At 36.9% G+C, this 14,197-nt stretch overlaps 1 protein-coding gene across 1 annotated transcript in view; it reads left to right on the top strand.

Moving 5' to 3' along the window:
- The window catches only part of Cwf19l2 (CWF19 like cell cycle control factor 2), a 55,572-nt gene that overhangs the window by 13,452 nt on the left and 27,923 nt on the right, over positions 1 to 14,197 (top strand). Inside the window, exons 7-8 of the mRNA XM_051178556.1 lie at positions 961 to 1,076; positions 2,503 to 3,161. Coding sequence (XP_051034513.1) covers positions 961 to 1,076; positions 2,503 to 3,161 — 775 coding nt within the window. The remainder of the gene's footprint in view (positions 1 to 960; positions 1,077 to 2,502; positions 3,162 to 14,197) is intronic.

Here is a 14,197-nt window from a genome sequence, read left to right as displayed (position 1 = left end):
TGAGCAGTACACTTCACCTTTTTAATTCTTTTGTCCACATTTGAAGTTCCTGCATATTGTTGTAAATAACTATATCTTTGTTGCTGTGTAGATCATGATCCCTGTGTCTCTCTCTGGTCATAGACATTTCCATGTTTGAGCTTTAGGTAGGTTGTTTTGTTATGAAGATTCTTATGCAGTCTCCAAGAGCCTCTGTGTGTTTCTTGGCTCTAGAGCTGGAGGGATCTAAAAGCAATCATCATTGGAGCAAGGAAAAATCAGGAACAGAGTTTTAATTTTAAGTAATCAATTAAATTTATTTGTATAGATTGAAAATAGGACATAACACACCCCCCACACACACACAAAGATAACTCAAGGCATTAAATGTTCATAGTTGCAAATCACAACAAAGGTTTAACTTAATGACATTATCTTTTATTTAGTATTTGTGTTTCTCCTCTGCACATTTATTTCTTATATCTTGGAGTGCCATTCACCTATATATTTTAAAATAAATGCAATTGAAAGGTCAGGAAATGCCATAGAATAATGCTTTGGCTGAGCACAATGATACATGCTTTTAATCCCAGGATTTAGGAGACAGAGGCAGGCATATCTATGTGAGTTCAAGGTCAGCCTGATCTACATAGTGAGTTCCAGGTCCTCTAGGGCTGCAAAGTAAGACCCTGTTTCATTAAATAAATAATCCTTAACTTCTTTGATTTTCCTATAACTTTCTTGTAGTATATAATTTTATGCTTGTTCTCTTAAATTGGTATTTACTTATAGGTAGTTTTGTTTCTCTTCCATTTTTCATCTTGACACACCCTTTTAGCTTACATAGATAGGTATTTAAATATTTGGTAAATATTGTTTTTAACTTTTACTTTTTCAAGGAAAGTATTTAATTTTAAACAGTAAATAATTGTATAATAGCCACCTTAAAAAATACTACTGATGCTTATTATTGGAATTTAGCTTCAGGAGTAGAGGATGGTGGATTAAGCTGGCTAAGAAAGTCTTATCAAAGAATGAAAGAACAAGCTCAAAAAGAAAACAGAAATTTTGAGGATATTGTAGCTGAAAAATATGGGGTAAGTATTTGTGTTTTCATAGTTGTTTGAAGAAAAATAAATGTCTTTGTCTTGAATAATGAAATGTTTTCAATCAAATTACTGTTACATTTACCTTCATTCTTTTAAGTGTTTCCCCGCTTCTTGTTATGTAAGGATATTGTTTTAAAATGTTTTTACATTTATTTATTTATTTGTGTGCCCATACTCAGGAATGTACACATGCACAGGGCCCATGTGGAAGTTAAAGGGACAACTAAAGGGAGTAGGTTCTCTCCTGTCATGTTGTTGTCTTCTACATGTAGGTCCCAGGTATTGAACTGAAGTCATCAGGTTGGTGGCAAGTACCTTTAGTCTTTGAGCTATCTTTGAGCCCAGCCTTTATGTTTTTAAGATTAGCATGATGAATGTAAAACCCAAGTAAGTGTGTAAAACTTAAAATGTACATATGCTTAATATAAAAGTAGCATTTTTGTCTTGGAAGAAAATGAAAATAATACAGGGGAGTCTCTGTACATATGCACTGTTGACATTTTGGTCAACTCCAGAGTTTCATATTTTGTAGCATTTTGCCAATGTGACTATGCTTCAGCATATATTTTAAGCAATTCTTCTTTTCAGGTAATGTGCTAACTGCACACCCTGTCTACAAATGTACTCCTACATGCATACTCTTTCCCTGCCCAGTTTTTGCAAAGATTTTTATTTTGAGTAGAATTAGATATCTTACTCTACAAGTTCTTCTTCTTCTATCACCATCCTAAAGTCAGTGTTGTTCAAACAATCAGTTGTGTGGAATCCTCTATTTATTTTTTCATGCTTTCCCCCATCATCCTTTTCATTTCGAAGTACTAAAACAGAGTTATGAGGTTCTCTAGACTCAAATGTCCTGTGTCTTATCTGATTTCCTTCCTTTCTTCCTTCCTTCCTTCCTTCCTTTCTTCTTTCCTTCCTTCCTTCCTTCCGTCCTTGCTTCCTTCCTTCCTTTCTTTTCCTTTAAACATGAATCTGCTTACTTTTGTTTCCCAAACTATAGAAAATTTCTTGGTCAATTTGATTTATAAGAATTTGTTTCACTCAATATACCTGAACCTTTTTTCCTCCTCATTTTATTTTTAAGCAGTTTTTCTTTCTCACAAGCATCTATATCGTTTTAGCAGCAAAGCACCCTCCCGAATCTTAACAGCCTGAATTAGTTATAACTTTTTAAAAGTTGTATCTATGGTGTCTATGTGACACTCTGTTGTACAGGACATTTGTTCTGAGTGCATCCCTTTTTGAAATATTTTGATTGTATTGTTTTTCTTTATCTATTATGCTTTTAAAGTACTGTTTATGTGTTGATTTTTTTTATGATTCATTTAACAGTGCATCATGACACAGTGGTATGTGGGAGACAAAACATTGACCTTTTCTTAATTGTAGATATATTATTATTCTTTTATAGTCAATGGAAATATTTCAGTCAAAATTAAAAGAAGCTGAAAATATTGCATGCAAAAGAGAAGACTATGGACGGGAACGGTGGAGGAAGCCTTCATATTCATATAGAGCCCAGAGTGGTCAAGCAAGTGGCACTTCAGACTTAGTGAAATGTAGGAAGGGCTCAGAGGAGAGACACTTTGCAACAGAGACTGCAAACAGCAGCAGCAGCGACTGTAAGTTTAGTTGTCCTGACACAGGGAAGAGATCTGGGGTTTTACAAACAGGTAGAAGAGAATCTGCTCCAAGACAAAGGCAAGAATCTTCTGGAAATATGAGGCTTAAATTCTTACGACCCTCTGATGATGATGAACTGTCATTTCACAGCAAGAGGAGAAATTTCGAACAATCTACTTTGTCTTCTACGTTAGTGGCTCAGGCTCCTTTGCATTTTGATTTTCGAAAATCCACAGAGAACAGTGAAGAAAATTTGACATCCTGGAGCCTGTCTGATGGGCAAAAAGGAGACCAAAATGATTCAGATCAAAAACCATTGGGAACCTCGAGCTGCAGTGCTGATCAGCAATCTCCAGGAGATAGGAGAGGACACTTGCAAGCTGAAAGCTTGATGGGTGACCCACCAAGAAGAGGACACTCACAGGATACAAAGTCAACATTTGCTGGGTATTGTGTGTGTGTGTGTGTGTGTGTGTGTGTGTGTGTGTGTGTACTTTTTCAGTTAGCTTCTTGAGTGGGACAGAAAAGTTGGTTTTATCATAGAGGTGGCCTTGTTGGAGATAGAAAAAAAAATTGTTCAAAAGGTAAAGACTAACTTCCACTTAAATGATAGTTAAGATAAGTTAAAGGGGGTTGGAGAGATGGTTCAGAGGTTAAGAGCACTGGCTGCCATTCCAGAGGTCTTGAGTTCAGTTCCCAGCAACCACATGGTAGCTGACAATCATCTATAATGAGATCTGTTACCCTCTACTTATGTGCAGGCATTCATGCAGGCAGACACTGTATAAAATAAATAAGTAAATCTTTAAAAATATAGGTTAAAGATCTGGGGAGATAGCTCTGAAAGTTGGCGTAGTGCTGTGTATCTATAACCCCGTTGCTCCAGCATAAAAGCCAGAGGCCCTTTGGAAACTGAAGGAGAAATCTTATTATGATGAATGGATAATCATGGCAAGGATTAGAAAATGTCTGTACTTTAACCAAAGTGAGAGGCCCTGTTTCAAACAACCTGGAAAGCAGTATCAACACTAAAGGGTCATCTTTATTATTTTCCCTTCATTCTTTTCTGATTACCTTATAGGAGAATATCTAATTGTGGGTCATATGCATTAAAGCTTTAAGCTCATTATTCTTAAACACAAAATGTGTTTGTGTGTATTTTTCTTTTGTTGGAAAAAATATATATCAGCTAAGCACTTTTAGGAGCCTGAAACCCAAAGTGATACTTAAAATGAGTAGAACATATTGTGTCCTTAATTTAGAGTTTGTGAATTTAATCAGAAACTAATACATTTACTATTATTTACTATACTATTATAACCTTTGAGTGTCATCTTGCCAGTTTTATATTATAGTTCAGAAGAGCAAGGGAAGGATGCTAGGCTCTTAAGTCTCTGATTATGACCCTTAGAAAGGAGTAAAAATTGGAGAGTGTGGTGAGAAAAGAATAATTACAGAGACAGTGAACTCAGCCCTCAGGAAAAGGAAAATTGAAATATACTTAAGTTTTTTGCAATGTCAGTGGACTGAACTTGTTAATATTTCGTCTGCAGAGGTTTGGTGCATGTGTGGTGTGTTTTAAAAATACACATTTTAATGGGAAACTAATGTTTGCTTTATAGAAACTAATTAGGAAGGAGACTACAGAAAAATCTGTAATCCAAGTAAATGAGACACTACTATAATTCTTTCCTGCATACAGAACAGTGGCAGATATTATGGCTGTCTTTCTTCCAAAGTGTCTGCTCAGTGCTTCAGATGGTTAGAGAAGGTAGGGGAAGTATATTCTATAATTATGTTGAAAAAATTTGGTTTCTTCTTGACTTCAGTATTTCTTTTATTTATTTATTTTCTTATTTTACATATCGATCCCAGTTCCCTCTCGATCCCTTTCTCCCTCCCTCCCATGACAGAGACCACCCTCCAATCCCATCCCTCCCCCCACTCCACAGAGAGGGTGGTGCCTTCCAGGAGGGATCAACAAAACTGTCAAGTCATTTGGAGTAGGAACTAGGCCATCCCTCCTGTCTCTAGGTTAAGGGAGTATCCCTCCATGAGGAATGTGCTCCCAAAGTCCTTTTGTGCCCCAGGGATACATCCTGGTTCCACTGTCAGAAGTCCCTTAGACTTCCCAGGCCTTCTTACTAAGACCCATGTTCAGGGGTTCTCAGTAGGTCCAATGCTGGTTTTCCAGCTATCAGTCTGAGGGCCCATTAGCTCCTCCTTGTTCAAGTCAGCTGTCTCTATGGGTTTCTGTAGCCTGGTCTTGTACTCCCACTCTGCATCTGAATTCTAGTTCAGCTCAGTGTTTAGCTGTTGGTGTCTGCTTCTGTTTCCATCAGCTACTAGATGAGGGCTTTATGATGGTGGATAAGTTAGTCATCAATCTCATTATCAGGAAAGGGCATTTATGGTAGCCTTTCCACTGTTTAAATTGTTAGTTGGGGTCAGTCTTGTAGGTCTCTGGACATTTCTCTAGAGTCAGTTTTCAAATCTATAATGGCTTGCTCTTTTATGGTAAATCTCTCCCTTTTCTTCTCTCTCTTTCGTTTACTCCTCCCCTGACTTAATCATTCTACTCCCACATGCTTTCCTCTCCTCCCATTCTCTTTCTCCTAGCTCCCTCTCCACTCACTGCCCCTCACTCTCAATATGTTCAGGAGACCTTGTTCCTTTCCCCTTCTGTGAGGGACCTTGTATGAATCTCTTAGGTTCTTCCTTGTATCCTAGTTTCTCTGGTGGTGTGAATTATAGGCTGGTGATCCTTTGCTCTATGTCTAAAATCCATATATGAGTGAGGACATACCATGTTCCTCTTTTTCAGAATGATTTCTTCAAGTTCCATCCATTTGCCTGAGAATTTCAAGATTCCATTGTTTTTTTTCCTGCAGAGTAGTATTCCATTGTGTAAATGTGCCACATCTTCTTTATCCATTCTTTATCCATATCTTTATCCATATCTGTTACAAATAATGTTGCTATGAACATAGGTGAACAGATACCTTTTATTGTATAGATGTGGATCATTTGGGTATATGCATAAGAGTGGGATTGCCAGGTCCTGTGGTAGACTGGTTCCCATTTTCCTGAGGAACTTCCATACTGATCTCCAAAATGACTGTACAAGTTTGCTCTCCCCCTTTCTCCACATCCTCTCCAGCATAAGTTGTCAGTGGTGTTTCTAATTTTAGCCATTCTGGCAGGAGTAAGATGGTATCTCAGAGTTGTTTTGATTTGCATTTCCCTGATAGCTAAGGATGTTGAGCACTTTCTTAAGTGTCTTTCAGCCTTTTTGATTTCTTCTGTTGAGAATTCTCTCTTCAGTTCTATACCCCATTTTTTAATAGGGTTATTTGGTGTTTTGATGACTAGTTTCTTGAGTTCTTTATATATTTTGTAGATCAGCCCTCTGTCAGATATAGGGTTGGTGAAGAACATCAGTGTTTCTTTAGTACCTTCCTTTGATTGAATCTTGAACTGAGACATGAGGGAAGAGGCAAGTTTTTCAGCCAAGGGCAGGGTGAGGTAAAGTGACTAAGCTGCATCCTGTGTAAGAATTAGCAAAGACCTTCTGCAAGTTCACCCAGGATAGGATTCAATAGTCTAAAGTATGATGCTGTATATGAGATCAGAGAGAGAAATTATATGCTGGAGATAAAAGTACAAGTGCTGCTGTTGTTCTTACTTTGGCACAGTGGCTGTGCCCTATTCTACAGCTATCTCAGCAAGCAATTACAACTCTCAAGTTACCAGCCTGCTTCTCTAGCAGAAGCCTAGCTATTCAGGCTGCAGCCTGGTCTGAAATCTGCTTCCACTGGCACTGGCCCTGTGGCTGCTTCTAACTAAATCCGTGTTCTAATTTTAAATAAGACTAGAGATTCATTGTCTGGGATGAAAATCTGTGAGCTCAGAAATGCTGAGTAGTAGCTAACTAACCTCTATCTTTTCTGGTGTTCATGACTTCTACTTCACCAAACCACAATAATGCTGTATCACTTCAAGCCCCACCCTGCTACTTCCTGTGTCTCTGTCTCTCCATTTGCCCTCTGGTATTCCATAATTACTTTCTGTCAACTGGTTGTTAATACAGCCTCCTGATACAAGGTTAATTTTATTAACACAAATGCAAATTCGGATATCACAGTGTAATTGGATATCCTCTAACATTCTGCCATTGGGCTGAGGGGAGTTTTTGTGTGTGTCTGCAGTCCCAGATCTGGGAAGATGGGGATGGGAGGATACCTAGAATTCATTAGTTACCTAATCTTGCTAAGTTGGTGAGTTCAAATCAGTGAGCAATCTTATGTCAAAATAATGTGAAGTGAAATATATATCTAATAAGCCTCTGGCAAACTAAAATTACTGTGAAATCCATTTTTAGAAATGAAGAGTATATGACTTGAGATTGTAGGTAGAACAGGAGAAAATAGAGATAGTTTGTGTTCATTGTTCAGTTCAGTGCTTTTTAATTTGTGATTCCCAAGAACATAGTATCTCTCAGCCTGTATAAGGGTCAACAAAAAGTTTGGTAGCTTCAATAATATTAATAATGATGCAACAATTTAGTTGTCCTGCATGTGATAACATCGAGATGTTTTCTCAGTTTGTTAGGACGCTGTTACTGTTTCTAACTTGGTTTTGCCCCTCACTTTGGTGAGTCTTTGAAACAAAATTATTCCAAAAATTGATTAGGCCATATGCACATTTTTTATCATCCATAGGTGAACCTTGGCTACTTTAAGGTTGGGAATAGACTAATTATTTCACTCTCTCAAATTTGGAAAATCATGTCTGGATTTGTGTGGTATAGAGTTGATTAATAATAGGCAAGATTATATTTACATGGGTGTGTCTTGATGCTTGTTAAGTAACCTTTATGCATTTTGCCATTCATCTTATATTCACTGGATGCTTTCATTTCCTAGATAAGGAGGCATAAACATAATTACATTGTAGTGTCTGTCTTTTAAGTATTTTCATAGGAAAGGCAGCCAAGTAGGTACCTATAACAATATGGTGTTAAGTACCATAACACTTAAAGTATAAGTATAGGTGCTTACAGTTGCAATCGTTACACACAAGAAGGATTGATGAGTGTTTGGCCTCAAGATCCAGGGAAGTTGTAAAGTCCTTCTGAAGAATAAGCCTATTAGGTAGTGAGAAAGGCAACCACTACTTAAAGGAAAACTGAAGCTAGGAGGCAGCATGGTATAGTTTAGTGTTTATACAAAGTATTTCTTAGAGAATGCTGCATTAGCTCTCAAGGAAGGCTGCATGTCTTTCTAGTCTTTGCATCTGTGAACCTTATGAGTTAATATATAGTAGCCTTTTAGCAATTAGCTGAATATAATTTAGTGAAAGGACTTTGGGAAATGGTCTTACTACCACTGCAGCTTGCAAGTAGCTCAAATGTCATGCTTCAATTGGACTGTATTGTATAAATAGTAAGAAGGAAGTATCTCAAGGGTTCTTTAAGGACTGATTTTACATTTCAATAGATCAGTTATAATGAAGGTTAGATTGGAAAGTGGAATAGATTAAAGTTAAAGGTACTAGTTAGGAAGCTGTGCTGAGAGACAAGAAGTCCTGTCTTAAAGAAGTGGGTGTAGAAGAAAGGAATTATTTGATTGAAAGTTTGGGATTCAGTGATGAAGTTATTTCTTTGGTTTCTCAGAAGGATGTTAACTTGTCTATGCATTGCTCTAGACATTTAACCTTTTCTTTTTGGAAGAGATTTCATCATTAGACTTTAAGCACAAACAATGAAGGCTTTGTTGGTAAATTCTGGGGTTCAGTAATTAGCTGTCAGTGACAAAGGCATGTGTAATTATCAAGCACTGGGGTAGGTACTTTGCCACCTACCCTTGCAACTATTATAATTTTATACATTTCTGTATTTCATTCTGGTAGTGTGAGCCTTGGTATTAAGCACTTCCTTTTTAATTAAGATGCATACTTTTAAATTTTATATGTATGTATGTGTCCCTGAAGATTTTCTGTATGTGGCCCTGATTGTCTGTGCACCATATATGTACAGGAGCCTGAAGAATTCAGCAGAGGGTGTCAGATCCCTTGGATCTGAAGTTATATGCGGTTAGTTGTTTTGTTGGGAATTTAATTTAATTATTGTGTAAGGAACCAAGAGCTCAGTGGCTCTTCTACTGAGCCATCTCTCCCAGGCCTCCCTTTCTATAGTCTTGGAGAGGTTGAGGTACTTGACTAGTATATAAATCTGGCTAATGGCAGTCTAGATTTGGATCCATGTCAGTTTAACTGGGAACTTCCTTTTCTCAAAACACTTTGGACTTTTATTTTCAAAAGAAGAAGAAGCAAGTTACATTATAAAGATGTGACTATCTTATAGTAGAATGTCAGGATTGATTGGTTGTTCCAAGTGTTCCTTTTGTTTATAGAAATGATCATGAGCCTATATCTACACTGACACTTAATATGTAGTTAATTTGTAGAGGAAGGGGATGCTTTGATGAATGGCGTCTACCCTTCATTCTCATCCTGCCCAACTTAAGCTTCGTTATAAGATACCATACTTTTTCAATGACAGCTTGTGTAGGTTTTCTTGGGCTAATGGGTAAGGATTTGGAAACATTCTTCTTCCCTCAGCTCTATTTTCTTACCTGGTATGTTTGAGACTGAAATAGATAAATTGGGCATATATTTTTGATAAGGAAAATCTAATGAGATATTAAGTAGTTGAGAAGAGAAGGAGACCAGACAGAGCCAAAGGAAAGCAAGCAGTTCCTCATGGAGGGAGCAGAGAGAGGTATGTGAGAAGCAGACCTGAGAGTAGGTGCATTTGCTGGGAACATAAACAACAGAAAATCCTTAGGAGGGATGTGAACTGTGGTTGACTATTTTTCATGAGATTGTCCTTAGCAGTGGTGTGAACTGTGGTAGACTACCTTGCATTAGATTGTCCTTAGTAGGGTGTGAAATGTATTTTCTACTTTGCATTAGACTGTCCTTAGGAAGTGTGTGAACTGTGGTTGACTGCTTTGCATTAGATTGTCCTTGGGAGGGGTACAAACTGCGGTTCACTACTTTGCATTATATATTCCTGAAAAATTTAGCTAGTACCTTTAACTTCTGTCTAAAAGACAAGAACAGTACATTTACAAAGCAGGAATTTAACTGAATGGGAAATAATACAAATTGAGAAAAATGTGTTGAGTAGGAAGTAAAAAATTATAGAACTAAATATGGGTTGCTGAAAGTCAAAAAAATATATTCATTACAATAAAATGATGTATTATTTAATTTGAGAATTCTTTTGTACGAAAGAGTACAACTCGTGGTACAAGCAATAGAACCCACAGAGGCAAAATAGGCAGTTACAATATTCTCCTAATCAGATGAATGCAGTGCACCACTGTTTGTTTTAATTGAGTTTTCAAATACAGTCTCAAAAGTACACACAGGAAAAGAAAAATTCCTTCCTAGTGATTACTTTACTTCATATACATATACATATATATATATATATATATATACATATATATATTTAACTTAAGCTCTAGAATTTTACTCTTGGTGTGCACCTAGTGTAAGACAAAATAGTTTCTATAGCACAGGATAATGTAATGTCTTGAAAAATCAAACTCAAGTGGTGTCTGTTAAATTGTCTTTTTTATGACAGAGAAACTAACTTGTCCTCTCCCTCTTTCTCAGAGGTTGTTTATGTTTTATTTTCTTTGCTAAGAAGATATGTTAAGAAAATAATATCTTAATTTCAACAAATAATAATAAAACCTTGAATCCAGGAAAACTACCATATAAAAGATAAGAGTTTTTTTAATCATATATCCATTGTGCAGAAAGATAGACTTCATTGTGACATTTCCGTAAATGTGGATCTGCACATATTCACTAGGTAGTTTCTTTATAATTAGGATTCTAATGGTTCTGAAAATTTGCTTTGCCTTACCTTTTCTTTGTTGCTCATCTTGGGAAAATGTAAAAGCCTAATGAGGTGTAATGAAAGCATGCATGATAAACTGCTGTACGCAACTTGTAAATTTTAGAATATGTATGTGTATCTTATAACATTATCCTCTGCAAGTTTCCTGGTGAGTTTTTATAATCTCTCCCTCCTGTCAATACCCTTCAGAAAGCTAACTCTCCATTTTCAGATCTGTCTGCTTTCTCTCTTTCTCCACACACACATTTTATGTTAAGTGGAAATACAGTGTGTACTTTTTCAGGAACTCTGGCTTCTCTAACGGAGCATAGTTGTTTTTAGCTTCATTTCAGCTTGGGAATATTAGTAGTTCATTCCTTTTCATTGATGGGTAAGATATCATTGGTTTGTAAACCACAGTCTTTTTTCTTGATTCCCTGCTGGTGAAATTTTAGACTGTTTCCTGTTTTTCACCATTAGCAATAAAGCATTTCTATGCACTCATATGCATATGCTTTCTTTTCTATAGCATAATTGCCAAGAAATGAATCGCTGGATCAAACACTACTTGTACTTTGAATATTGAATATTAAGAAAATATAAGACTGTTCCTTGAATTGTCATGTTATTTTATGTTATAAACAACAGTATTATAGAAGGATCATTTCCTCTATGGGCACTCATATATATTAATTTTTTTCTTGTTTTACATATCGATCCCAGTTCCCTCACGTTCCCTCCCTCTCATGTCCCCCAATACTCCCTTCCATCCTATTCCCCACCCACTCCATAGGGAGGGTGATACCTTCAGGGAGGGATCATCAAAATCTGTTAAGTCATTTGGAGTAGGGTCTAGGCCCTCCTGCCTTTAGGCTAAGGGACTATCCATCCATGGGGAATGTGCTCCCAAAGTCCTTTCTTTCACCAGGGATAAAAACTGGTTCTACTGTCAGAGGTCCCTTAGACTACCCAGGCCTTCTGATTAAGACCCATATTCAGGGGTTTTGAGTGGCTCCAATGTTGGTGTCCCAGCTATCAGTCTGGGGGTCCATGAGCTCCCCCTTGTTAAGGTCAGCTGTCTCTGAGGGTTCCTATAGCCTGGTCTTGGCCCCTTTTCTTATCACTCCTCTCTCTCTGCAACTGTATTCTAGGAGTTCGGTTCAATGTTTAGCTGTGGGTGTCTGCTTCTGTTTCCATTAGCTACTACATGAGGGCTCTATGATGGCATATAAGTTAGTTATCAATCTCATTATCAGAGAAGGGCATTTAAGGCAGAATCTCCACTGTTGCTCAGATTGTTAGTTGGGGTCAGTCTTGTATGTCTGTGGACATTTCTCTATTTCTCTAGAGTCAGTTTTCTCTTCAAACCTATAATGCCTCTATTATGGGTTTCTTATTTATTTATTTATCTATCTGTTTGTTTGTTTGTTTGTTTATTGCTCTTTTCTATTAGTCCCCTGACTCAATCTTCCTGGTCCCACATGTTCTCCTCTCCTCCCATTCTCTTTCTCTTAGCTCAACTCACTGCCTCCCACTCCCAATATGCTCAGGAGATCTTCTTCTTTGGGTGATGTATGGACCAGAGTACCAGGACTGTACCACTCAGGGCAAGGTTTATAGGGGGAGCGAGATGTGGGGCTAACCCAGGGAGTTCCCAGGGAAGGATGTTGGGGGATTTGGCCTGAACTAGTCTGAGACTCAACCCTGGCAGAGAGCAGGTGGTTGTGGGCTCAATGTTGTCCGGTGTGGATAGGTGAGTCCAATATGCTCAGAGCTGACCTAGGAATTTCCTAGGAGGTGGGGGGGGGGGTTGTTGGGCCCAGCAGGTGAGAAGCTGTAGTCCATAGTTTTTGTTTTTTTGACACTCCCTTATTAGATACACAGACATTGAAATTCCTATGTACTTTGATTGCTCAACCCATTTTTCTTATAAAATGACCCTCTTTGTCCATGATAGTATATCTTTGTGTTGTACAGTAATTTGTCTCATATTAGCATAGATACTTCAGCTTTCCTTTGAATAATTTTGACACGGTGTGTCTTTCTTCCTTTTACATATAACAGAATTTTTTGGTTAATTAAAAACATCCATAGGTAATAACTCCTTTTTAATACAAATATTTAGATATTTTTATTGGGATATAGGCTGAGTATCCTTTATCTTAGATGTTTGGTGCCTTTTTTAGTGTTTCAGACTTATTTATTTTATATTGGAACATTTACACCTGCATATGTATCATAAGATATCTTGGGAAATTTATGCCTGTGCATGAAATATGTTTTGCCCCATAAAATACCTGGTATATACGTATGTGTGTGTGTGTGTGTGTGTGTGTGTGTGTGTGTGTGTGTGTATCTTGAAGGTAATTTTATATACTTTTAATAAACCTATATTTTGAATGCTAAAAATCTTCAGAATTTTTTAATAATTTCAAATTTCATATGCTTTGGTGGGTGGGATACTCAAATACATAAAAATAAATAAATAAACTTTAGTTTTTCTTCTGCTTTATGTTGTCCCATCTATTTACATACTTCAACTTCTTTGAGCTGCTTCTTCATTTTCAATAACGTTAGGAAATTTGAGCCTTTGTTGTTTATTTCCCTTCTTTGAGGGACTCCCCATATGGTAGAGAACTTAAGATTGCCCTGCAGTCTTATGAGGTTCTTTTTAATTTTGTTTGTTTCATTTTTTTATAGTACACTGGTCTTTTAGTAACCTGATTTTCTAAAAAACTTATTCAGTGTGTTATTTTTAATTCCGGGGTTGTACTTTTCCTGATAGAAGTTCAATTTGCATCTTGTTGTTGTTTTTATTGTGTCTTTAGAGACAAGGTCTTATGCTGATGCAGGCCAAGCTGGTCTTGAGCATATTATCATCTTCCCTTATTATTTGTGTCAATTCTGGGTGTCTTTTGATTGGTAGAATTATCTTATAAATATTAGTTATACTTTTGTGTATCCTATAATATTTGGATACTAGATATAATGTTTGCTTGTTGAATGCTACATTTGTCCTATTTTTTATGGGCATGTATTCATCTTATGAACTGATAATTTTTATAAGAATATTTGCATTCAAATATGTCATGTATTTAAATATATTTGCACTTTGTTTTAGAATATAATTTATGTGAAACATTTGCTATTTTTGACTGTTAATTTTAACAATTTTTAATTTGGGCTTACAGTAGCATTTTATTGTGCATGACATATTATTTCCAAAGCATTCTACCCAGTATTTTCCTACTTTTGTAATGTTGCTGTGTCACTCACGGGACCAGACACTGATATCAGTATTTCTCATAACAATTCTTTAACCAGTGGGAGAATTGTTTCCCTGAATACTGGTATTTCTTTGCTGTATACTTCAGGGCAGCCCTGGGGGGATTTTCTCATAGCATAGTTTTCTCTTGGCAGTTTGTGTCATGAACTGGGACTACTGTTACTGTTCTTTGCTCAGGACTTCTCTAGACTCGTGCTGGGTTCACCCTCCTTATTCTGTAGCCTTGACTCCAAAAGTTAAGCTGGGGTTATCTGATATTGGCTGAAAGTTTCCCTTATATGA

Source organism: Phodopus roborovskii, unplaced genomic scaffold (assembly GCF_943737965.1).
Source record: "Phodopus roborovskii unplaced genomic scaffold, PHOROB, whole genome shotgun sequence".
Classification (NCBI taxonomy): Eukaryota; Metazoa; Chordata; class Mammalia; order Rodentia; family Cricetidae; genus Phodopus; species Phodopus roborovskii.
This window is presented reverse-complemented; position numbering and strand designations above follow the sequence as displayed.